The sequence below is a fragment of the Neophocaena asiaeorientalis genome, unplaced genomic scaffold (genome assembly GCF_003031525.2).
Source record: "Neophocaena asiaeorientalis asiaeorientalis breed wild unplaced genomic scaffold, Neophocaena_asiaeorientalis_V1.1 scaffold1186, whole genome shotgun sequence".
Classification (NCBI taxonomy): domain Eukaryota; kingdom Metazoa; phylum Chordata; class Mammalia; order Artiodactyla; family Phocoenidae; genus Neophocaena; species Neophocaena asiaeorientalis.
Window position 1 is genome coordinate 305192 of NW_020173974.1, and position 25579 is coordinate 330770.

The 25579-nt window shown below is 49.3% G+C and overlaps 1 protein-coding gene across 1 annotated transcript in view; it reads left to right on the plus strand.

The window, feature by feature from the left end:
- Positions 1–8563: 8563 nt before the first annotated feature.
- The window catches only part of DHRS2 (dehydrogenase/reductase 2), a 60921-nt gene continuing 43905 nt past the window's right edge, over positions 8564–25579 (plus strand). The window contains 7 exon segments of the mRNA XM_024753270.1: positions 8564–8639; positions 11470–11549; positions 11551–11669; positions 11839–11940; positions 11942–11978; positions 12856–12909; positions 12911–12990. Of these exon segments, the coding sequence (XP_024609038.1) occupies positions 8564–8639; positions 11470–11549; positions 11551–11669; positions 11839–11940; positions 11942–11978; positions 12856–12909; positions 12911–12990 (548 nt within the window).

Consider the following 25579-nt stretch of genomic DNA (forward strand, 5'->3'; position numbering starts at 1 on the left):
TCTCCACACCCTCTCCAGCATTTCTTGTTTGTAGATTTTCTGATGATGCCCATTCTAACTGGTGTGAGGTGATACCTTATTGTAGTTTTGATTTGTATTTCTCTAATAATTAGTGATATTGAGCAAGATTGCTTCTTGGCCATCTGTATGTCTTCTTTGGAGAAATGTTTATTCAGGTCTTCTGCCCATTTTTGGATTGGGTTGTTTGTTTTATTAATATTGAGCTGCATGAGCTGTTTATATATTTTGGAGATTAATCCTTTGTCCATTGATTCATTTGCAAATATTTTCTCCCATTCTGAGGGTTGTCTTTTCATCTTGTTTGTAGTTTCCTTTGCTGTGCAAAAGCTTTTAAGTTTCATTAGGTCCCATTTGTTTATTTTGTTTTTATTTCCATTACTCTAGGAGGTGGGTCAAAAAAGATCTTGCTGTGATTTATGCCAAAGAGTGTTCTTCCTATGTTTTCCCCTAAGAATTTTATAGTGTCCAGTCTTACATTTAGGTCTTTAATCCATTTTGAGTTTATTTTTGTGTATGGTGTTAAGGAGTGTTCTAATTTCATTCTTTTACATGTATTTTATTATTTTTTTAAAAATTAAAAAAAAGTTCTGTGGCTGCACCATACAGCATGCAAGATCTTTGTTCCCCGACCAGGGATTAAACCCATGCTCCCTGCAGTGGAAGCTCGGAGTCTTAACCACTGGGTTGCCAGGGAAGCCCATAAAATTACAAATTTTAGGAAGTTTTTTTGAGAAACATTAAAAAATATTATTGCAAAATAAGATGAAGCATACTTATTTCTCGTGTTTCCCCAGGGGTCCAAGGAAAAATTCAGAATTTCAAAATAACAATATTGGATAATAGTACAGAAATTATAGCAGGTACAATTGAAGTTAGTGAGGAATAGCACAGTAAAAGTTCAAGAACAAACTGAGTTCACCTCTTGAAAATGCACACATTTATACTCTAATTCTACTTCTTTAGAACATTTTGGAAAATATTAGAATTACACGTACGTATTTCACTAGCTGTCAGAGCAATGACATCATCACATGTCATGGAGCCTCTGGAAAACTCCACTGTACATTTGTGAGAGAGTGAGGGTGCAAAAGGCAAATGAGGTCTTACTATTATGAAAATAATTTTGACCTTATAGGCCCCCTGAAAGGATCTCCCAAGTGGTTCCCAGACCACTGTCATGTAACAAGAACAACGGAATAGCATTTACAATATGATACATACAAACACACAAAACAACTCTACATATTCTGTACTTACACATATGCGTGCAAATGCATAGAAAAGTTCTAGAAGAACACGCTGTTAACTGTGGTTACTTTTGGGAAGCATACAGACACTTGGTGGCTTACTTACGGAGAACTTTTGCTTTATTTGGCTTTTTTTAAATGGTTACAAGGAGACTGTGGCCATGTATTGCTGGTGTCCTTTAAATATATTCCATAGGGAATTCCCTGGCAGTCCAGTGGTTAGGACTTGGCGCTTTCACTGCCGGGACCCGGGTTCAATCCCTGGTCAGGGAACTAAGATCCCATAAGCTGTGCAGTGCAGCCAAGCCAAAAAAACCCCATTATATATATATTATGTAATAGTTAATTTTATATAATAATTTGTCCTCATCTTTCTCCTGGGTGATATGTAAAATTTACACAATTTTGGTATTTTTTTCAGATCAGTTAACAAGTTGACAGCTGTCATTGTTCTCTGGAGAATCATTATCACTAGGGTGAAAGGGTATGGTTGCTAGATAAAATACAAGACACCAAGGTAAGTTTGAATTTCAAATAAACCAGGAATACGTTTTTAGTATAATTATGTCCCATGCAATATTTGGGACATACTTATGCTAAAAAATTGTTTGTTGTTTACCTGAAATTCAAATTTAACTGGGCATCTGTTTTTTAAAATTTGCTGTTTGTCAGTCTCATAAAGGGGATATGGGGGATGACCCTTAGGTGCCAAGTTGTGGAGTAGAACCCAGATCCATTGTCAGCTTGCTGGTGCACTATGGACATCTTTGTGAGCCAGAGCTCACTGGAAGAAGATAAGAAGCTCTGAGAGGAGGATATCGGGGCAAAGAAATGTTGGCAAACTCAGTCTTCTCCTGATAAATGCCTTGCAGCTTGCCAAGGCTGTGAGATGTTGTGGTGAAAGGGATGAGCAGGGAATGAATTGGAGGGAGGTTATAAAATGTTGCAATGGGAATTTTTGCTTTTAAATACATATAAGCTTTCACAAGATGTAGCCTTTGGCATTAGGTTGCATAACTCTTCTGTAGTCACCATGAGACTGGTACTATGTCCTGTGCTTCTGGGCTCCAGCAGGTCCCTGTTTCTACATTACCCCATGGCTACCAAAGGCCTTGGCTACTGAGGGGGTTTTCTTGAGGCGGTAAAAGGTCACTCCAGAACTTTCTTCTCCATAATCTCTTTTCTTCCCCATCAGGGGAATGTATATATGCCACTTTCCCCAATTCTTCTTTTTCTCACTTTTGTCTTAAGAAATTTCACCATGGTCAATATCCTCCTCAAATGTACAGACCTTTAGGTTTTTTCTTTCTTTGGGTTTTCTCTTCTTCTTCTTTTTTTTAAAAAAATTATTTTGGGCTGCGTTGGATCTTCATTGCTGTGCGTGGGCTTTCTCTAGCTGTGGCAAGCAGGGGCTACTCTTTGTTGCGGTGCACAGACTTCTCATTGAGGTGGCTTCTCTTGTTGCAGAGCATGGGCTATAGGTGCACGGGCTTCAGTAGTTGCAGTACTAGGGCTCAGCAGTTGCGACATGCGGGCCTTAGAGCATGCGTGCTTCAGTAGTTGCAGTGCTCGGGCTCTAGGGTGTGTGGGCTTCAGTAGTCGTGGCCCATGGGCTTAGTTTTTCCGAGGCATGGGGGATCTTCCCGACCCAGGGCTCGAACCCGTGTCTCCTGCATTGGCAGGTGGATTCTCAACCACTGCACCACCAGGGAAGTCCCTCTTTTCTTCTTTTTAAGGTTTTTTCCCCCCTTCTTTTCCTTCTCTTTTAGATTTTGCCCATAGAAAAATCTCTCTTGCTTTTATCATCTCTGCAATTTGTGAACCAACCAACCTTCCAAACAACAAATCAACTAACTACTAAACCAGCTGGCCAACTTGTCTTAGTCTGCTTGGGCTGCTATAGCAAAAATACCATAGTCTAGATGACTTAAACAACAAACATTTATTTCTCATAGTTCTGGAAGCTGGGAAGTCCAAGATCACAGTGACAGCAGATACAGTGTCTGGTGAAGGCCTTCTTCCCTGTCCATAGATTGTTGTCTTCTCACTGTGTCCTCATGGAGGAAGGGGTGAGGGACCTCTCTAGAGTCTCTCTTATAAGGGTGCTAATCCCATTTATGAGGGCTCCACCCTCATGACCTAAGCATCTCCCAAAAGTTCCACCTCCAAATACCATCACATTGGGGATTAGGTTTCAACATATGAATTTGGGGGGGGGGGCGGGACACACAGACATTCAGTCGACAGCACCATCCCAGAAACAAAGGTTGGAGGATGCTTCAACCTGGTATAGAGACCAAAGCAAAGTGATGCTGTGCTTCATATAAACCTCGACTCTGTGAAGAGAATCTCCCATTCTGTAGGAAATCAGCTTTGAATCATCTATGCCCAGGAGAAGCTGGGGAAGGGTCACCACTAGAGAGGAAAGGGATTGAGTGTAGGTCAGGATCCAGGACTAACAAGTCTCATGGAGAAATCTTGTTTTTTAAAAAACTCAGACCTACTGGTGTTTGCCCTCAGTTCATTCTTTCTTTTCTTTTCTTCTTTCTTTCTCTCTTTCTTCCCTGCCACCCGCCCCCCACGCCCTGGTTTCTTTCTGCCATGCGGCACGGCTTGTGGGATCTTATTGCCCCCACCAGGGATTGAACCTATGCTTTTGGCAGTGAAACAAGGAGTCTTAGACACTGGACCACCAGGGAATTCCCTCTTTCTTTCTTTCAAATCGACTCTATTGAAGTATACTGCTGATAAAATAAAATGCACACAATTTAAGTGTACAGTCCCTAGGATTTTGTCCAATGTCTGTATCTGTGTATCCACCATCCCAATTGAGATACAGAACATTTCCATCACCCTAGAAAGTTCCCTTGTGCCCCAACACTCAGACAACCATTGATCTGATTTCTACCACCATATATTAGTTTTGTCTATTCTAGAACTTTATATAAATTGTACTTTTCTTTTTAATTTATTTAATTTTTAAAAAATCTTTGGCTGCGTTGGGTCTTCGTTGCTGTGCGCGGACTTTCTCTAGTTGCGGTGAGCGGGGGCTACTCTTGTTGCAGAGCTCAGGCTCTAGGCACGCGGGCTCAGTAGTTGTGGCTCACGGGCTTAGTTGCTCTGCAGCACGTGAAATCTTCTGGACCAGGGCTTGAACCTGTGTCCCTGCATTGGCAGGCGGATTCTTAACCACTGCGCCACCAAGGAAGCCCTAAGTTGTACTTTTCTTTTGGCTTGGCTTAGGTAGTTTTCTTTTCCATACAGAAGCAAAAAAGATTCCTGTAATTTTTTGTATTTATGGTCTCATTTTTTATATTTAAATCTTTGATACATCTGAAATGTATTTTGGTGTGTGGTGTGAAAGGCACAGGTCTAATTTAAGTTCTTTTTCCCCAGAGAGCTACCCAGTTGTCTCAACATCATTTATTGCTACATCTATCTTTTTTCTCACTGATTCAAAATGCCACCTTTATCACATGTTAAATTCTCAAGTGTGTTTGTATCTCTTTCTGAACCTTCCCTTCTGTTCCTTTGATTTGTTTGTTCAAGTATCAATACAACACTGTTTTAACTGTGACTATATTATTTTAAAAAATATTATATTTTAGGATTTTCTGCTCTATCTCTTCAATGAGGTAAATTTTTCCAAGGTTCCTGTACTGGTTATCTGTTACTGCATAACAAATTACCCTAACATTTAGCAGCTCAAAAATTTATCTCACAGGTTCTGAGAGTCAGGAATGAGAGAAGTGTAGCTGGGGGTTCTGGCTCAAGGTGTCTGGTGAGGCTGTAGTTAAGCTCCCAGCTGGGGCTGCGGTCATCTCAAAACTCGGGCTGAGACGTTTGCTTCCAAACCATGTGGTTTTTGGCAGCCCTCAGTTCCTTGCCACGTGGGTCTTGCCATATAGGGCTGCTCACAACATGGCAGCCAGGACTAATCCAAGAGGGAAAGAAAGAAACAGCGAGGGCCCAAGACGGAATGCTCAGTTTTATATATCCTAATCTCAGAAGTGACGTACCACGACTTCTGCCAAGCCAGGCATGATGTGGGAGGGAACTATACAAGGTAGTGAACGCCAGCCCACAGGGGTCCCAGAGACCATCTCAGAGGCTGGCAACCACATTTCCAGTTTTGGCTGTCCTCTCTTTCCACATTATTCACTTTCTTGGAATATCTCATCCGTTTTATGAGGCTGCTTCTGCCTATGATCAAGAGTTTGCAAATCATTCTTCTGATTACTAACTTGCTCTCCGGAGTGCCAGAACGATTTACCCATATGCCTGGGTACCTCCTCTGAAAAATCCCACAGGCATCTCTACGTGGCTTATCCTCTGCTCTCCTTGGGTTTGAGGTTGAGTCTCAAACCTCCTTCCATTTGACAAGTAGTACCCTGCACTGCATTAATTTGACTCCTCTAATAGACTGTAAGTTTATTGAGGGCAGGGATTAGGCCTTCAGTGTCTTGATATTCTTGGTACTTAACACAGTGAAGGTCACCCTCATGACCTAAGCATCTCCAAACGTTCCACCTCCAAATACCATCACATTGGGGATTAGGTTCCAATGTGAAGCAGGTGCTCATCAAATATTTGGACCCAGGTGACAGCTTGGGTAGTGGGCACCTGCAGCTCTGCAGCCATTAGTCCTGTATGGTGCCAGGGGCCCGATATAACAGGGAAGGGTGGGATCACTGGCTTTAGGACTGAGGTCTATGGTCTCTTTTTGGTGCTGACTTTGTACTCAGCTCTGCGTCCCCAGCCAGCTGAGCCTATAGGCTGCCTGTCCTTTCATTCACTCCCCTCCACCCCCCGCCCAGTGTGGGGTCTTGAGCCTGCTTGGACCCACGGGTCTGTCCGCTTCTGTTGTGTGTGAGAGTCTGGGAACAGCTGGACTGGCACGACTGGGTCATTGGTAAGTGGTCTGTGCAGTATTCTGCAGAATTTCACTCAGACAAGTACTTCCTACACTTTCCCCCTCCTGAGGCTTCCTCACCAGCTGTGTGGGGGAGGCCTTTTCTCACCTCCAACTTTCTTAATTCTAGGACTGTAAAGTCCATGAATCCTTGAGTTTTTCAGATAGAAACAGCAGTGCCTGAAACCCAGCCTGCTGCCTACTCACATTCTCGCACTCAGCTGCAGGCTCCACGGCGGAGGGGCCCCTGACCAGTGCTCAGGACAGCCATGAGCACAGCCAGGTGAGGCTGAGCTGACGCCGCCTAAGGGCAGGGATGCTGTGCCCAGGTTGGTGTTCGTGATGCCGGAACTGCCCACCTTCACTCCTGTTTACTTTTCGTGCTGGTGCTTCTTTCTCCTGGGCTCTGTCTGCAGCTCAGTCTTTTTTTTTTTTTTAGGCTGCACTGGGTCTTAGTTGTGGCCCATGGGATCTTCGTTGCAGCATGCAGGATCTTTAGTTGCAACATGTGGGCTTCTTAGTTGCAGCATATGGACTCTTAGTTGCGGCATGCATGCGGGATCTAGTTCCCCAACCAGGGATCGAAACTGGCCCCCTGCATTGGGAGCTTGGAGTCTTAACCACTGGACCACCAGGGAAGTCCCTGCAGCTCAGTCTTGATTTCTTCTCTGATTGTCATAAAAAAGCTCGTGGGACTATCAGAGCCCTTAGGATCACCTAGCTCAACTTTTCTTACCAAGGTGCCAATGGAGTCAGAGAGGGGAACAGACACCCAAGATCATGCAGCTTCTGTTGACATCTCCCATGTGGCTTGCAGGATCTTAGTTCCTTGACCAGGGATTGAATCCAGATCCTCAGCAGTGAAAGCACGGAGTCCTAACCACTGGACCGCCAGGGAATTCCCTCTCTTTCCTGATTTTCGATGTTTCTAATGACTGTACGTCTCTCCCTAGTCTTTGTTTTCTTTCCTTTACCATTCTCTTATCTCTTTGGACCCAAGAGATAAGAGAAGGCCACCTACCTCAACATTGGGACTAGGTTGAGGTGTGTCCATTTGACTTCCCATCTTCCACATTTGGGCATCTGAATTGACCAGCATGGAAAGGGGAATCAGAGTGGGCAATGCCAGGTTCAGAGGCCACTCCAAGCTCCCAGGACCTGCATTCAACTCTGGCCCAGCTGACTGCTTCAAAGTAAAGATGAATGAGGGGAGAGGGTGCCAGAGCCTGGGCCTTTGGAAGCCACTCAATCTCAGGCCCTGGTCTAGGGGGACTTGAACAGGAAGGGGAACCAAAAGAGACAGATGAGGGCTTCCCTGGTGGCGCAGTGGTTGAGAGTCCGCCTGCCGATGCAGGGGACACGGGTCTGTGCCCTGGTCCGGGAAGATCCCACATGCCGCGGAGCGGCTGGGCCCGTGAACAATGGCCGCTGAGCCTGCGCGTCTGGAGCCTGTGCTCCGCAACGGGAGAGGCCACAACAGTGAGAGGCCCGCGTACCGCAAAAAAAAAAAAAAAAAGAGATAGATGAGGCCTGACCAGTCTCTCCGCACTTCACCTGCAATAGCCTGGATCTGCTTTTCCTTACAAGTAGGGCAGCTTTCCGGCAAACCACCTTACAGCAAGAAGTGTTGTAGGACGCCGGCTTGCTGAGAGATGGGAACAGCTTCTCAGAGGTGCTATAACTCCAGCCTTCCAGCAGGGGATGTCCTGTCCCGACAAAATGCAAGTCCTCTTTTTCCTGCTGCCCTCCCAGCCAAGGAGACTGATTCCCCCGACACTTGATGGGGTTAATCTGTGCTCACAGCTAGGGGGAGAGGAGTCCCCTGGGGGTCAGAATAGTGTTTAGAATCTGGTGTCCTGTTTAAGAAAGGTAAAACCATCAGGAGTTGAAATCCCTCATCCCTCTGAATAAAAGCCTGTAAATATGACCTTGCAGAGAAGAGAGAGAGCATGGGAGAGAGAGAGCAAACAGAGTGAAAGCAGCTGGGATAAAAAAGCAAGGAGATGTAGGACCTGCAAAGGGTGTTTTTGGAAATAGGGTACCAGAAGAGACATAAACTGAAAACAAAGGCTGTCCCTCCCAAAGCAGAGCATTTGGTCACCTTCATTATGACACTATGACACTGATACAGATTGATATTTCATCTGAAATTTCTCCACAATTCCTGAGCAGCACCCATTCTCTTATCATGTATAGATACCAACACCTAACTCCAGGGAACTGAGTTATGCAAAGGTTGCTAAGGAACGAGGGGAGATGCAGTAGGTACGGCAGGGGTTGCTTAGTAACCAGAGTCCCTTTATGATGGAGTGGCCAGAGCAGGTCTGGAACTGATGAAGATCTGTGGACAGAGTCAGCTCACACCAGGGCCTCCTGAAAGGGCATGTCCGTTGGCCCCTGGGCCCAGAGTGGCCAGAGCCTGCCTCTCTTCAGCTCCCTGGCACTGCCTTGCCCAAAAAGTACACCCCAAGTCCTTGAGTATCCTCAACAGTGCTTTGCTCCAACCATGCCTTCCCCACTTCCCTTGGCAGGAAGCTAATCAGGTTGCTAGATTCAAGAAGGGGCAGGGCTCTCCAGAAAGCAAACGGAATCTCACCACAGGGGAGGCAGGAGCCTCTGGGCTCACACTGACCCGGAGCTGGGAAATTTGGGGTTGGGTGGAAAGAGAGTCCCCTAGGCATGCATCCCTGATGTATTTGCAGTTCACAGGGAAATGTCTTCCTCTCTGAGTCTCCCATACCAGTCTTCATCCTGCGCATAGCTAGGGTGGCACACCTCTTCCCTTCCCAAGGGTGAGCTGGGTGCGTGGGTCTCCACACAGCAGCCTGGCTTGGGGCTCCTTTGGCTGCCTGGGTTCCTCACAGCTGCCCTTCAGAGAGCTTCACTTCAGCACAGCCTGGAGGAGTCATCATGCAGGCATTTGGAACCAGTCAGCTTTTGCAACCAGGAGTCCTCCATTCTCTGTTCCCCAGGCACAGAGGTGACCCTGCTCTCTCCCAAACACAGTGGACACTCACACCCCTCTGCTTCTCCTCTCGGTCTGTGCCCTGGACCAGAGCACAGACCACCTATCCTGCTGCTTCCCCCGTCAGACCTCCCTTCACCTTCCAGGTCCTGTTTATCTGCAGCCTCCCTAGTGATGATTCTCCCAGCCTGAGCAGAATGAGCTGTGCACCCCTGTAATGTATTGGACTGACGAGCACCCCTGGACTCAGGGCCGGCAAGGCTCTGGGGCCCCAGAGAGGGAGCAAGTGGCATTGCCCTCAAGGAGTCCACTGAGCCTCTGCTTCCTCCACCATCTGGCAGCATGCTCCCAGGAAAACCTTTGTGGATTGAGCGTTTATACACAAAAACTTGCTGTTTCAAACAAAGCCCTTTGCACAGAACATCTCTGAGAAAGTGTTTGAGACACTGGGAAATTTGCCTCCAAGAAGAGAACTGGGAGACTTAGGTTTTGAACTAGTTTTGAACCACTTGAATTTAAAAATTTACCATGAGCAGATAATCTTTACTTTTTAAACATTTTGATTGTGAAATATAACAAATACAGAAAAAGTATATATGTATGTATATGCATATACATATGCAAGACACACATATGTTTTTTTTTCTTGTGGAGGTATATTCTTTTTGAAAATTTTAATTTATTTTTTAATTAAAACCGTTTTTTTTTTTTTTTTTGCAGTATGTAGGCCTCTCACTGTTGTGGCCTCTCCCGTTGTGGAGCACAGGCTCCGGATGCGCAGGCTCAGCGGCCATGGCTCACGGGCCTAGCCGCTCCGCGGCATGTGGGATCTTCCCGGACCGGGGCACGAACCCGTGTCCCCTGCATCGGCAGGCGGACTCTCAACCACTGTGCCACCAGGGAAGCCCGCAATTAAAACCTTTTTTATTGAAGTATAGCAGATTTGCAATGTTTCAGGTGTACAGCAAAGTGATTCAGTTATATATATATCTATATGTGTATGCACATATAGATGTATATGTATTCTTTTTCAGATTCTTTTCCATTACAGGTTTTTTTTTTTTGGGCTACGCTGTGAGGCATGCGGAACAATGCGGGATCCACATGAGGGATTCCCCGACCAGGGATCGAACCCACGCCCCCTGCAGTGGAAGTGCAGAGTCTTAACCACTGGACCACCAGGGGAGTCCCCATTATAGGTTATTACAATATATTGAATATAGCTCCCTATGCTATACAGTAGGTCCTTTTTGCTGATCTATGTTATATATAGTAGTGTATGTCTGTTAATCCCCAATTCCTAATTTATCCCTGCCCCAAGACACACATATCTTAGTGGACACCATGTAGTCATACAATGGAACACAGACAGCATCCCAGAAACCCCTCAGTTTGCCACTCCCCGGTCGTCCCCCCTCTTTTACCCTAGGAATATCCACTCTCCTGACTTCTGTGATAATTACTGCCTTGCTTTTCTCTGCAGTTTTAACACCTGTTTGCATTCTTAAACAACATAGAGGGGTTTTGCCTGCTTTTGAAACTTGTGTATGTGGAATCACATAATAAAGGATTATTTTGTGCCTGGCTCTTTTCCCTCAATGATATCATTTTTTAGATTCCTTTATGTTGTTCGGTGTAGCTTCAGTTCACTAATGTTCATTGCTGCATACCATTCCATTATATAAGTGCAACCCAATTTGTCTATCTATTCTACCATTAATGGACATTTGGGCTTGGTTCCAGTTTGAGGCTATTTCAAAGCATGTTGCTGTGAACGCTCGTGTGAAGGCTCATGGTGCACATGTGACAGCACTCCTGGGTTGTGAAAGTGCAGAGTCAGAGGGCTGTTCGTTCAACTTCCCCGGGCAGTGCCAAACCATTTTCCAAAGTGGCTGTGCTTATACTCCCTCCAGGTTTGACGGAGACTTTCGTTGATTTCTACTTTTTCAACTATAAGCAGCTCATTAAAATTGATAATTGGTGTAATTATTAGTTTGGTATCTGGCATTCTCACTCTACTGGGAAGCTCCATAGGTGGAGGTTGGGGGCCACGGTTCACCAGGGGTCCCGGCATCTACTGCCCAGGGCTCGGTGCTTGCTTATGGAGTGAATGGGAAAACAATCATGTCTACTTAATTCTGGATCTCACATTCTAATTTGCCCCTTTTATAAAGAGAGAATTTTCAGGAAAGTTTCCCTGACCTGAGGCTCACCTGTTTGAAATTCACCCTGACTGGCCCGACTCTTTCCCACTCTCTGCCACTGGCCTTGTCTGTCCGGAGGAGCTGGGGGCAGATCATCACCATTCTTGCTGACGGCGTCAGTGATAAATGAAGTTGATTCTTTCCCCCAGGGCCGAGTTCAGCGGGAAGCAGACCAGTCACCGGCCACCGTGCAGGGCCTGGGTCCCCCGGGGCCTCTTCCGTCCCTGTGCCGGGCTCTCTGTGCAACTGAGCAGCAGCGGGATAGAACAAAATGGCATTCTGGCCAATCAGGTAGCCGGGGTCACAGGGTCCACTGATGGGTGAGTATCCTATTGCCCTGTGGGTCTTGACCCCTCACAGGGACACTTACTTGCTCAAAAGGACCTCGGGGCTATAGAGCAGGACACAGCCTTGTTGATTTCCAGGGCTGGGGGGGAAGGAGAATAGTAGCGAGGAGCTGAGGCTTTGTTCCATTCATCTCCACCGCAGGATTGGCTTCGCCATGGCTCAGCGTCTGGCCCAGCAGAACGCGGGCCTGGCGGTGGCAGCGCTGCAGGAGGAGGGGCTGAGCACTGTGGGCACCATGTGCCACAGGGGAAGGCAGAGACCAGGAGCAGCTGGTGGACACAGCAAGGGGCCCCGGGGGTGGAAGGACACAGGGAGGAGAGTGTGCAGAACACCCTGCCTGCTTAGCCCTGGGAGGCATAGGGGCCAGGAGGGGGGCTTGGAGGCCCTGGAAGGCGGTCTGAGACCACAGCTGCTCACAGTCTAACCGGGCGGACCTCACTGCTCACACCGGCTCTCTGGAAAGGGGTCTGTTCATGGGAGGACCTCATTCCTACCCATCCTGGGAGATCTGTGGTTGAGGAGGGATCTAAAGGGATTTCTCCATCCCCAGTCCCCAGAGGGGTTTCCTCCCCTGAGGCCCTCAGCCCCGGAGAGCCTACCCCTGGGCCTGTCCAGGGCACTAACCTTCACTGAGAGTTTGGTTCTCACAGGAGCCTTGTGACCACTCCTGCTGGAGACGGTATCTAATTAGCAAGCTTTTTAAATAAATTTATTTATTTTATTTATTTGTTTTTGGCTGTGTTGTGTCTTCACTGCTGCATGCGGGCTTGCTCTAGCTGCAGCGAGCGGGGGCCACTCTTTGTTGCACTGCGCAGGCTTCTTGTTGCAGAGCATGGGCTCTAGGCACGCAGGCTTCAGTAGTTGTGGTGCACGGGCTCAGTAGTTGTGGCATGTGGGCTCTAGTAGGATGCAGGCTCAGTAGTTGTGGTGCATGGGCTTAGTTGCTCTGTGGCATGTGGGATCTTCATGCACCAGGGCTCAAACCCATCTGTGTCCCCTGCATTGGTAGATGGATTCTTAACCACTGAGCCACCAGGGAAGCCCCTAATTAGCAAGCTTTGCCTCAATGTCCCATGCACAGGGTTGCTCAGGGAGGACGAGGCCTCCTCAGGCCATCTTTAGGCTCACCCAGCCCTTCATTTCCCCCCATCCCCCCAGGCCCTGGAGCACTGTGGGGACATCGACTCCCTGGTGTGCAGCTCAGCAGTCAGCCCCCCCGGTGGGGAGCACCCTGGGCGCCAGTGAGCAGGTGGGGGACAAGGTGAGAGGCTGCCCCTGGGAGTTGGCTGAGGGGTCTGAAGTGCTCCCTCACCAAGACCCTCCTCTCCCCTCCTGACGTTACTGTAAAAGCAGGCGCTGACCACGTGCCCCCTGGAATGCGCTGTGATGCTCCTTTCTGGCCTGTGTGCTTTTAAAGCTGGTTCCTACACTCTTTCTGCCCTCTTTTCTCTTCCCGTCCCTTTCGCATGTATTCATTTGGCAAATATTTATCGAGGACTTGCTATGTGCCAGGCCCTGTTCCAAGCTCTGGGGGTAGAGCTGTGTGATTAAGTCTCTGCTTGTGGTAAGAGTCAAGCATAGTAAGGTGTCTGCTCTCTGCCAACAGTTTATGTTTTTCACATCCTTTGGTGGGGACGTACATTGGTGGTCATGCTCCTCTTTGGTGACCGTACCTGCCACTGAGATTCTCCACCTTTCCTAGATGAGGGCTTCTCACTGTCCCTCAGATGAATCTGCTGTACCTGTCAAACCTGGACCCTCCCACCAGCTTTCCATGGGCTTGGATGTTCCAACCCACTGCAGTCCACTTAGCCATCCTGCCACCTGGTTCACCAGGATCTGGGACAGACCTCGTAAAATGCCTTGAGGTTCATCTCTGGTTTTGTTATTCTCCTACGACTTCGGTTCTGTTCACTCCTGTGTTTTTTCCCCTAGCCCCTCTGACAGACCACATGGACTGTGATGGGGTCGTGTTCTTCCTGTCATTGTTAGCATCCCCCGCTGCCCCAAGCACAGCCCAAAGCTGTCCTTCTGCCTCCCCAGCTCTCTGGGTTCTGCTGACATCCTTCTTGGGCTGGTCCCTCCTGTGTATCTGCCCTTGGCTGGATGCCCTTCCCTCCACCCTCAGAAATGGCCTGAAATCCTAGCTCCCTGTGGCCTCCCCAGGCTCTTCAGCTTCCTTAATGTCTCCTAAGCCTCATCTGTGAATCTGTAGCTGGGATTTCATTGCTGACAGTCTCCTAACTCTCCTGAGTCATTTTCCCTTTTAGCGTCTCAGTTCATGGGATCATGACTCTTCTTGGAACTGTTTGAAATCTTCCCTCCTGAAGCTGGGTGCACTAGATGACAGCCTGTCTTACCTTCTCTGCTGCTCGCCTATTCTCCAAGGGAGAGTTGTTGCTATTCCACAAGCGCTTCTGCACAGCTGGACAGAAATCTTCCCCCCATCACATTTGCCACCACCTCAGAGGGGAAATGCTCACAAAATGAGTTTCTCTGTTTTCACCCAAATGCAATTTTCAGCCGGTGCCCGATGAGGAGAATTTCTTCTCGCTCATCTTATCCATGGGCCATTTTGAGCACTTCCTTCAGGCAGACCCCATTCTCTCCAGCTGGCTGGGAAATTTTGAATCTATCACCCCATCCACTTCTCCTCCATCCCGTCCCCAAGGACTCTTCAGACTCTCTGCACCCTCCTCAGACTCACAGAGCTCCGCAGAGATGCACAGGGCAAGGTATGCAGAAAGGACGCAGAGCTTCCATGGCTTCTCCAGGCACTGCTCTCCCCCAATCTCCATGTGTTCACCAGCCCAGAAGCTCTCTGAACCCTGCCCTTTGGGTTTTGATGAAGGCTTCAGTGCATAGGCATGATTGATTAAATCATTGACCACTGGTAATTTTTTTTTTTTGCGGTATGCGGGCCTCTCACTGTTGTGGCCTCTCCCGTTGCGGAGCACAGGCTCCGGACGCGCAGGGTCAGCGGCCATGGCTCGCGGGCCCAGCCGCTCCACGGCACGTGGGATCCTCCCGGACCGGGGCACGAACCCGTGTCCCCTGCATCGGCAGGCTGACTCTCAACCACTGACAGGAAAGCTCTGACCACTGGTAATTTTTTAAAATTAATTTTTATTGGTGTATAGTTGCTTTACAATGTTGTGTTAGTTACCATTGTCTATTTATTCAACTTTCAATCCCTCTCCCCTCCCCAGAGGTCAGTGGGATGGGGCTGAAATTTCCAACCCTCTAATCACATAGTTGGTTCCCCTAGCAACCAGCCCCCATCCTTAGGTATTTTCCAAAAGTTAACTATTAACAAACTCAGGTGTAGTTGAAAGGGATTTGTTATGAATATCAAGACACGTTTACCACTTCTATCACTTAGGAAATTCAATGAGGTTTCCCTGGGGTTGGGACTGGTCCAGGCCACACGTTCAGGGCAGGGTGCCACCTGAAGCAGCCTGACTGAGGGCTCTGAAGTGGGGAATCAGAATTTACCAGTGAACCAAGAGCATAAGACTCTGGGGCCAAAGGTTTCAGTCAGTGCAGAGCAGGTTTTACGGGCCTGGAAGAGTTGGGACCATGGCGGGTGGGCAGTGAGGTGTGCTGAGGAGACGCAGACAGGCAGGGCAGGACAGACTGCTTCAGTGGGAAAGCCAGGCCCAGAGAGGTGACTTGCTGGGGTGTCCCACAGCCTTTTAATAGCCAAGGCCATGGGCAGAACCTTGCCATTGGATCTCCAGCTCCAGCCCCAAGACCTTCTCCCACACTCCACAGGGGCTGAGCGCAAAGACAGTGAGGGAAGTTGCTAGACAGGCCAGGCCAGTGCCCCAGAGGCCTGCAGGGAGACACTGAGGGTGGTGCAGAGGGACCCCAAGGAGACAGAGGCTGCAGAGAGGGGGCGGGGAACAGCAGGCTGACAGCAGGGTCAGGGCTGCTGACCCCTCACCCTCCTGCAATGAGCGAGAGAAGGTGCTGACTTCCTGGGTAGGAGTGGGGAGGGGTGTCACCAAGAAAAAAAAAGCCCTATTTCTGTACCCTGAGCAGGAGGCAGGGATTTGAAGCCTGGAGAGAAGAGAACTTTGCTTCCTATAAGGCAACGCTCAGAGAGGGGATTTGTGTGTGTGCGGTGTCTGTGTGCGTGTGTCTATGGTGGGGAGACCTCAGGGATGGGAAGGGCTGGGGACAGGAGAAAGGATACAGGAGAAAGGATACAGGAGAAAGGTACAGGAGAAAGGATAAGGGTGCAGGGGGGGTGGTTGCACTCGATTTATGGCCCTTGCCCCTTCTTCTGTTGAGGAGCGTCTGGAAAAGCCCGCCCTGGGCTCAAGTTGTCCAGAGCCCTGTCAGGTGAGGGCGTAAAAAAAAGGGTAGGGGATAGGGAGAATGAGTTGTGGGGCAAAGAGAAGGGCAGGCCCTCATGTCCACCAAACACACTGCCCTCACCTCGCAGCCTCACAAGAGGACAGGGGCTCCAAGGAAGGCAGCTGTCCGGGTTGGGTGAGGACATGGACTGGACTTTTTGGGTCTCCCCATCCCTTTACCCCAGAGTCCTCCTCAGGCCAAGTTTCCAGCCGGAGGCTGTGGATTGTGGATAATCAGACACAAGTGCTTCCTTGGAATAAATAACCTCAGTATTTCTTTGGTTCCTGACAGACCTTGGGGAGGTACTGGGATGCTTTCACCTGGGCTAATAAGTGAAAAACAAAACACCGAGTTTGGCACATGAGAGCGTTCCTGCTGTTTTGCGGGTATTTGTGTGCTGGAAGGCCCCGGGGTGCGGGGCAAAGGGGCTAATTCGCTTGTAGCTCCCACAGGAATGGGAGGGGGTTCCTCAGGATGGGTCAGGCCCTGGCTCTGGGCGCTTGGCATATCCAACTCTACCTGGGAACGTTTTGTCTGTATTTATACATTTCAAGTTAACCTCTTCATCTCTGATCTCTTAAGAAAGCTCTGGAAAGAACTATTAGGGCAAGGGGGAATTCTAGGGCATCCTGGGATGGCTACAGGTGAGGATTATGATAAACGGGGGTGACGGCATTCCAGCCTGAGGGTTCTCTGTCTTGTGACCCTTGAGGGTACCCAGTCTTGTTTGGATGTTGGGCCGCCTGGGAATAAAAAGTGGCACAAGAGCAAGACCCTGGCTGTTTTTCTCTTGTTTTTATCTCAGACCACTGTGGTGGTGGGTCCCTTGTCCCACCACAATGCAGCCCTCACCCCTGTGCTGACATCCCTGGCTGCCTCTGCCTGGGTCCCACTTGTGGGGCTGGGCTCACGGGCAGGAGGGCAGCTGGACGGGCAGTGTCCGGGCAGAGGCTCCTGGTGCTGCACTGGAGCAGAAGGGGTGGTCCCTGGCTGGCCTGAGGCGGTGTCCCTGGGCTGAAGAGTCAAACACATGGGTTTTCATGGAGGCTGGGTTCTGTGGGGTGAGGTGAGGGCAAAAATAGATGAATGCCTGAGGCTATGCTTGGTCAATGCTGAGTTCACCAGTGAAGATCCTCGGTCAGATTTTACCAAGAAGTTGAATAATCCTTTCATCTAAAGCGAATGGTCCTTTTGGCCAAGTAAGCAGTGGGGCAAACATTAGTTGATTAACAGAATAAATGAAAGATTGAGAATAGGATGGGAATGGAGGACAGAAGTGATCAGGGGAAAGGTTCAGAGCTGAAGCTACAGGCCACAGCGTGCCCTGGGGCTTCCTTACATGTGGGGATGGGACACCATGTGGAGGCAGTAGAGGGACTGAAGGAGCCATGCTGGGCTGGGCTGTTGTGTGTACCCTTGGTGCCTGGACTCAAGTTTAGAGTTTCCGTTGCCTTAGCCATTGAAGGCCAAAAGATGCTCTCCCCTCTGCAGGATGGGTCCCTGTGAATCCCAGTGGGTAAAATGTCTCCCTTTGCTGATCATTTTATCATAAATCTTTGATGTTTTCCAATTGCAACCTGCTCCAGAGAGGTTTTGTCTACATACGTGCAGCTTGTAAAAGGCAAGGCTGAGATGTGAATCCCCATCTGTCTCTCAATCACCCTCCATGACAAAGTGATGGCCAGGCTCTGTCAGCCCAGTTCTCTCTGCAGGTCTGTCTTAGTTTGGTTTCTCTCGAAAGCAGAGACAAGGGCTTTTGGGCGGGAGATGGGAGGAAGCAGGAGTGAGGGAGGGAGTGGTGAGTGATCAGGGAAGCAAGGAAAGCCCATACAAAGACTTCGCTGGTGGCGCAGTGGATAAGACTCCATGCTCCCAATGCAGGGGGCCCGGGTTCGATCCCTGGTCAGGGAACTAGATCCCACATGCATGCTGCAACTAAGGAGCCCACCTGCTGCAGCTAATACCTGGCACAACCAAAAAAAAAGCCCGTGCAGGGAGGGTGGCACTGCTTGCCACAGACTCTGTTCCCCAATTTCCAACAGCCCAAGGAGAATATGGAATGCCTCTCAGGTGGGAAGTGTCCACCCTAAGGCTGGTAGCAGAGCGTTTGACAGAGTGCTTCATCTCCCATCCATCGAGAGCGGCCCCTGGGTTTATCACACCCCCATAGTTCCAGTCAAAGAGAAAGATGCTTTCTGCAGTGTAGCAAGGCTCACAGATACAATCCACCCGTCCACGTCAGAAATCAGGCTGAAGGCGAGAGGGGTGAGTCAGGGCACCTAAAGTGTCCACCACAGGTTTCCAGGAAGTAACCATCCAGGGTCTCAGATATGTTTCAAGGACAAAACACTCAACCATTGCTCCAGTGAGGCCCCAGGAAGAAACACAATCTCTCCTCTTCCGCAAATAACAATCAGTCCACTTCCCCCAAGTGATAGCCTTCAGAAATTTTCACTGGAGGCTTTCAAGCCGCCAGATCTCGGATCTATGGTTAATAGTTTGAGCAGTCCACGTGGCTGTCCCGTGGGGTTCCCAGAAGAAAGCAGAGGATTGAAATGAGGAGAAGGCAGGAAAGGAAGATCTGAGAGGAAACTCAGAATAAACTCATTACACACTAATAGAGCTGGGCTGGGGTCTTTCAACAAGCGAATGTTCTACTTGTCAAAAAATAGAATCATTTAGGGCTTCCCTGGTGGCGCAGTGGTTGAGAGTCCGCCTGCCGATGCAGGGGACACGGGTTCGTGCCCCGCTCCGGGAAGATCCCACATGCTGCAGAGCGGCTGGGCCCGTGAGCCATGGCCACTGAGCCTGCGCGTCTGGAGCCTGTGCTTTGCAACGGGAGAGGCCACAACAGTGAGAGGCCCGCGTACCACAAAAAGAAATAAAAAAAAGAATTAAAAAAAAAATGGTGAAATTTACATATTAACAACTCCCTTTGCTTTTCCCTGAGTAAAAATCAGGACAGTTTAGAACGTGAGGACCTGGGAGGGGAGGAAGACAGGGCACCCTTTTGTCCCATTTTGACCCAGCTTCTGGAGACAATTGACAAAAGACACTGGTGGTGAGACTGGGGCCTTGGTGACCTGATACACCTCAGGTGTGGGACTGAGATGTGGAGCCTTGGGGTTTAACCACTGGATATCTCAACAGTAATCTTGACCAGAGCACTGGGCATTTTGGGTCTTGAGTGTCCTGGGTTAGATTTTATCATCTAAAGCAAATGGTCCCCTTGGCCAAACAGCTTATTGAGAACATAGTTGGCTCACATTGGGAGAGTTCCTTTTAACAGGCACCAGGAAGGAGTATGAGATGCCAAGCAAAAGAAACCATCATCCCTATCACCCAACTTCACAACAGAGCCCAACAGCCCATATCAGATTGAGTCGTCTCAGAATCCTCCTCTCACTCCTTTCTTCCCCGTACTCCTAAAGTGCACCAGCTAACTCCATGGCAAACATTTCAGGGAGACTCAGTGCCCCTCTCGCCTTCACTTGTTGGGGGTTAAGAACTGAAATGTTTCCCAAAGACTGGAGTGGACCAGTAGAGATCTCTTTCGTTATCAAAGGTTCTGTAATAACACACAGGTATATGGGAGGAGGGGAGACATTGTTTTCAGCTGTATTAGCTCACACCTTAGTAGGGAGGCCGAGGGTCCTGTCAGAGGGGGAGAGAGGGTGGCAGGGAGAGGTCCCAGGAGGAGTGGGGTGGGCAGGGACGCTAGCTGTGGAGCACGAGAAGGGCAGGTGTTCTGTCTCTCAACCACGCTATCCTGACTTGCAGTTTTTGCTGGTGCAGCCAGGAGTCTGGAGTTGGAATCCTCTGTGGCTGGCGAGTAGACAAGGATGATGGCACCGCCATTAGAGAGCCGGGTTCCCCAGGCCAGTGGAATGGCTGAGGAACTAAATCTTCAGGAGGGGAATGTCTCCTGACCCCCTTAGAGGAGCTTATTTCCCAGGAGTGTTCCTGTGAGTATATTTCCAAGGCCAGCATCCTTTCTCCACAGATTCTTTTTATTGCCATGGAGACAGTCTGCGGCTCTGTCCAATGAAGAGTCTGAACAGCAGGCACCATGACAACCTGTGGGGGTTGGAAGGACAGCTCCAAAGCACCTCACAGACCACAGCAAGGACGGAGGCCTGGGGACAGTATGATTGTCACGAGTGTGGCTGATGAAAGGGGACAGCTTGACTGTTCGCTGCCTTCTCTCTGTGAGCAGTGAGCGAGGGATGGGTGTGACAGGTGGGTCTAGGGCTGGCGGTGTTGAGGTTTGGGGCTGCCGAAGCCCCATTCTTTTCAGCTTCATTCTTTTTTCTGACTCTGTATTTTGCTTACCCCCGGCCAGGCCAGCTGATATGTGCCTGGAGCCGTGACAAAGCCAGAGCAGGGCAGATCTGTCCAGCCCCGGGTGGGGGGAGGGGGCGGAGAGGAGGAAGCAGCACATTCCTAGGAAATGACCCACAACTAAATAAGTGCTCTTCTGTAGAAATCACCCCACCCCTCCCAGGACTGTGGAGACAAGCAACTTGCTTGCTGCCAACTTGAAGTGAAGCTTCCTAATTCCCATGTTGGGGTATCCTGGCTTTGCCGATGGCAAGGTGTTGGCGGTATGAGGCCAGAGGCCTGTGCACGCTCTCTGCTTGTCCCCAGCATTTGCCCAGCTCCTGCTGGGGTCTGCCAGACACAGGTGGGTCCCGTGACCTCTGTGTTCAGCCCATAGCTGGTTACTTTGCAGAGCTGGGTCAGGAGCCTTGCCCACCTCCTTCCTTCCTCCCAGGCGCTCTCTCTAGTCTATCCATCCCCTGGCCCTGGGCTTCCTCACTCCCAGGCCAGTGCTCTTACCTCACTATTCCGTGGTTGGGTTATTCAAAGAATCAGCCTGTGTCTCTACTGCAGGCCTCACCCTGAAGGGCTAGAGAGGAGCAGAGTGGTACTGAGATCTCTCTGTTCCTGGAGTGTCTTAGGAAAGTCACAGACATGACCTAAGGTCTGCCCATCCTGCTGGTGGCTATCCTGGTGAAGGCCACATCTTAGGAGACAGAAGGTGGTCTGTAAGAGCAACCCTCAGGACTAAACTCATAACCAAATTTTTATAATAGATGCAAGACATGACTCCAGTTCTGGAGGGTCAAACTCTGTGTGACTCAGTTTTCTCATGTGTAAAATAGAATTAAATGAATTAACAGCTGGGCCTGGTTTATGGTAGGTTTTAGCTGTTATTATGATGTTTTATTACCGAGTCCTCATACGGAGCTTGGGAACATGACTTACTGTTCAGTTATTCTCTGCAGATGTTCCTATGCCTGCCCAGCAGGGGGTTTGCTTGTTTCCATCAACTCCAGGCCTGGGAGCAGCCTCTGCCCTGCTCTTCCACCGTGTATACCTATTATGTGGAGATCGGTAATCCCAGCCCAGAGCTATTCATCTTCATCTCCCAGGGATCCCCTGCTGGTGTGGTTTGCACTTCAACCCACCTAGATAAGAGAGCATCTCACGAAGACAATCCTTACAGGTGACGGGGATTACAATTCTTTCTTGTGGCATCCTCCATCTTTTTTTTTTTTTTTTTTTTTTTTTTTTTTGCGGTACGCGGGCCTCTCACTGTTGTGGCCTCTCCCGTTGCGGAGCACAGGCTCCAGACACGCAGGCTCAGCGGCCATGGCTCACGGGCCCAGCCGCTCCGCGGCATGTGGGATCTTCCCGGACCGGGGCACGAACCCATGTCCCCTGCATCGGCAGGCGGACTTTCAACCACTGCGCCACCAGGGAAGCCCTTTTTTTTAAAATATATTTTTTATTTTATTTATTTGGCTGCGTTGGGTCTTTGTTGCTGCGTGCAGGCTTTCTCTAGTTGCGGCAAGCGGGGGCTACTCTTCTTTGCGGTGCGTGGGCTTCTCACTGCGGTGGCTTCTCTTGTTGTGGAGCACAGGCTCTAGGCACGCGGGCTTCAGTAGTTGTGGCATGTGGGCTCAGTAGTTGTGGCTCGCGGGCTCTAGAGCGCAGGCTCAGTAGTTCTGGCGCATGGGCTTAGTTGCTCTGCAGCATGTGGGATCTTTCCGGACCAGGGCTCAAACCCATGTCCCCTGCACTGGCAGGCAGATTCTTAACCACTGGACCACCAGGGAAGGCCCGCATCCTCCATCTTCTATCCAACAAGCACACATCACAAGTCTCCAACTGCCCATCATAAGCCCTTTATGTTCTCATGTAACCTAGGGATCAGTTCTGTGTTCAGTGCTCTGATTTGACAGCTGGTGGCCTTACCTCTTTGGCCAACACCTCACCTAGTGCAAGTACATGCCTCCATTTCCTCCAGCCCTCAGCTGTCCAATTAGCCTTTGACCCCTAGCAGTGGTTCTTCTGAACCAGTCCACAAGGAATGTCTTACACAAATCACAGAGTTTGTCTTCAGAAGCTCCTCCATCCTGGGTCATCACACTTTGGTGCATCCTATCACTGCATCCATGTGATGTCTTTCTCCTCTCCCCATGTCAAAACCTGCTCTTAGGAAGTTTGCAAACTCATTCATTCTGATGGGTAAGTGACTTTTAGAACTCAGTCACTCCAACGTTTAGACGGCTTCCGGGTAGCCATCCTTAATGCTTAATGTGGATTAGCTGCATGCTCATATGTTCAATAAACATTGCCTGATGATATGCTCCAGTGGACGCTGCTGTAATTATCTTCGTCATCGTTGTCACTGATAACCATTTACAAGCACCTGCTATGTCCCAGGTAAGATCATTGGCCATAGTAGAGTATAGTGGCCAACATCTGTACTGGATCCCTACCCCATTTGTTATGCCAAATTTTCCAGAAGGACCGAGGATTTACATGTAAAGTAATATAACTTGTGTTGCGGCTTATGGACAAGAACACATTTTATAGCCCCATGTATAATAGTAAAAGGCAGGAAACCACCTAAATGCCCAACAATAGGCCATGTTTAACAGGGGATGATTAAATAAGTTATAATACATCCATTTATGGACTACTCTGTATCTTGTTTTTTTTACATCTTTATTGAATTTGTTACAATATTGCTTCTGTTTTATGTTTTGGTTTTTTGGCCGCGAGGCATGTGGGATCTTAGCTCCCCCGACCAGGGATCAAACCTGCACCTCTTGCATCGGAAGGTGAAGTCTTAACCACTGGACCTCCAGGGAAGCGTATCTTTAAAATTAAAAAAACAAAAAACAAACATGGGCATAGGTTTGTAACTACTCCAAGACAAAAACTCCAAGATGAAAGTTAAAAGGGAAAAACGCAAGGTGTGGCACAGTGTATAGAGTGTGCTACTGCGTGTGCAATGAGAGGAGATCTATAGAAGGGTGTATGCAGAGATTATTTTTAGAAGGAAAAAGGAAGTTGACAAGAGTGGTTGGTTCGGGGAGTGGGATTGTTGATCTAGGTAGGAGGATGGCTTACTTTTTATCCTTTAATGGAGTTTGGATTCTTCTTATTCCTCACCACATGTGGGTATTATTTCTTTATTTAAAAATTTAAGAGATGAGCAAATGTTATGGAATCAGACAGACTTGGACTGAAGTTGAATTTCTATCCATTTCTACCTGCGTGGCCTTGAGTGTGGTACTTACCTTCATCTACTCTCTTTCTCTGTAGAATGGGGAATAAGAGCACCCACCTCTCGGGTTGTGGTGAGGATTAAGGGGGAGAGAGCCTGCGAAGTTCTCAGCACAGTGCCCGGCACAAAGCAGACCATTAGTTGTTAGGCGCTTTACATAATTGTCTCTAATTACCACTCTGGGTGCAGTACTACTCAACTGAGCTGTGCTCTGTGCGTCAAGCATCCAGCAAAGTCTGGTGATATAAAAGCAGCGGGACAGGGCTTCCCTGGTGGCGCAGTGGTTGGGAGTCCGCCTGCCGATGCAGGGGACACGGGTTCGTGCCCCGGTCCGTGAGAATCCCACATGCCGCGGAGCGGCTGGGCCCGTGAGCCATGGCCGCTGAGCCTGCGCGTCCGGAGCCTGTGCCCCGCAACGGGAGAGGCCACAGCAGTGAGAGACCCGTATACCGCAAAAAAAAAAAATTTTAAAAAACAGTGGGACAATCAGGCAGCAAACAACCAACCATAACAATCCTGGAACAAAGAATCTCAGAGGAAAACATGTTTAACTCTGCCCGAGGGGTATAGGATAGGGTGCCAGGAAGGGTTCACTAAAGAAGCGACATTTGCCGTGGGAGTTTTATAGGATGAGAAGGAGCAGCTCCAGCAGAGACAGCACACGAGGAGAGGCACAGGTGTGAGGGCTTGGGGCCCTCTGTCCCTGCCATAGGAGAGCAGAGTGTGAGGGAGAGGGTGGGGGCAGGACCCTCAGATGGAAACAGTGCTGGGGACAGAGGTGAAGCACCAGTCCCTCTCAACGGCAGTGCCTTGGCCCCTCCTTTTCCTCGTGGCCACCTCCTAGAGATCATCGTCTGTTTCCAGTTGCTGCAGTGGAGTCTGGGGCAAGAGCACCGGGAGCCTTTCTGCAAATGTGCTTTGGAGACTTCTCGTCTAGCCACAGCCTTTGGAAGTAGCAGCAACACATGCTCTTTAGGGCAGGCGTGTTTCTATTCCACATGCTCCTAATACTGCAGTCTGTTACCTCTAGACATTTTCCTTCTCTGAAATATTCACACCGAGGACTTGTATGGATGTTCTGTTTGCTCTATCAATTATATATCTGCCTATAAAATATAGACACGTTTCTCCCTTTCTGGATAAGCAGGGAAGGATCAATGCAGGGAACTGTGATTGAACCAGATGCTCTGGAAGGAGGAAGAGCTGCAACAGCTGATGGGCTCTGGCGGTCACCCTACAGTCCGAAAAGAGAGCGCCCACCCTGATTGTCAGATGATGGTTTAGCCACGCCTGGGGAAGAGCTGAGTGTGCAGCCTCCCTCCCTGTCTCCCGGGTAACGAAGCCTCTGGATGACCCTGCCAACAATAATGAGATGAAAATGAAGAGCCCTGCAGTATAATGAGCGCGATAAAAATAGAGACTTGCTGAGTAAAGGGCCGCAGCGGTGGAGAAGCGGGAGGAGGAGACAAGCCTGGAGCAGGTGGACCGGGCCCCCCAGCCAGACTCCCTGCTCTGTTGCTAGGACTCTAATGGGCCAAGGCTGGTTAGGGCTCTGTAGGTGGGGTGGTAAGGATGTCAGAGAGGGATTAAAGAGTGGACCTGGGTGAGCATCCCCAGCAGACCCTATCCTGGTCACCGTGACTCTGAGCTCCACAGGGGATGGACAAGGTGTGGCCAACATGCACACTGATGGAGGCTGTGAGATTCCTGCCCTTAGCTTGAACCCCTCGCCTGCCAATGAGCATCAATCAGAAAATGCTCTGAGTAAATGTACCAATTTTTTTCAAAACATTGTACCCCTTGTCTGTAGTGTATAGTGTAAGAAGCCTGCTAATTATGCTTGCTTTTCCTCCTCCCTCCCTCCCTCCCTCACTCCCTCCCTCCCTCCTCCCTCCCTTCCCCCTTTCCTTCCTTCCTTCTTCAGTTGGCAGCTTGGAG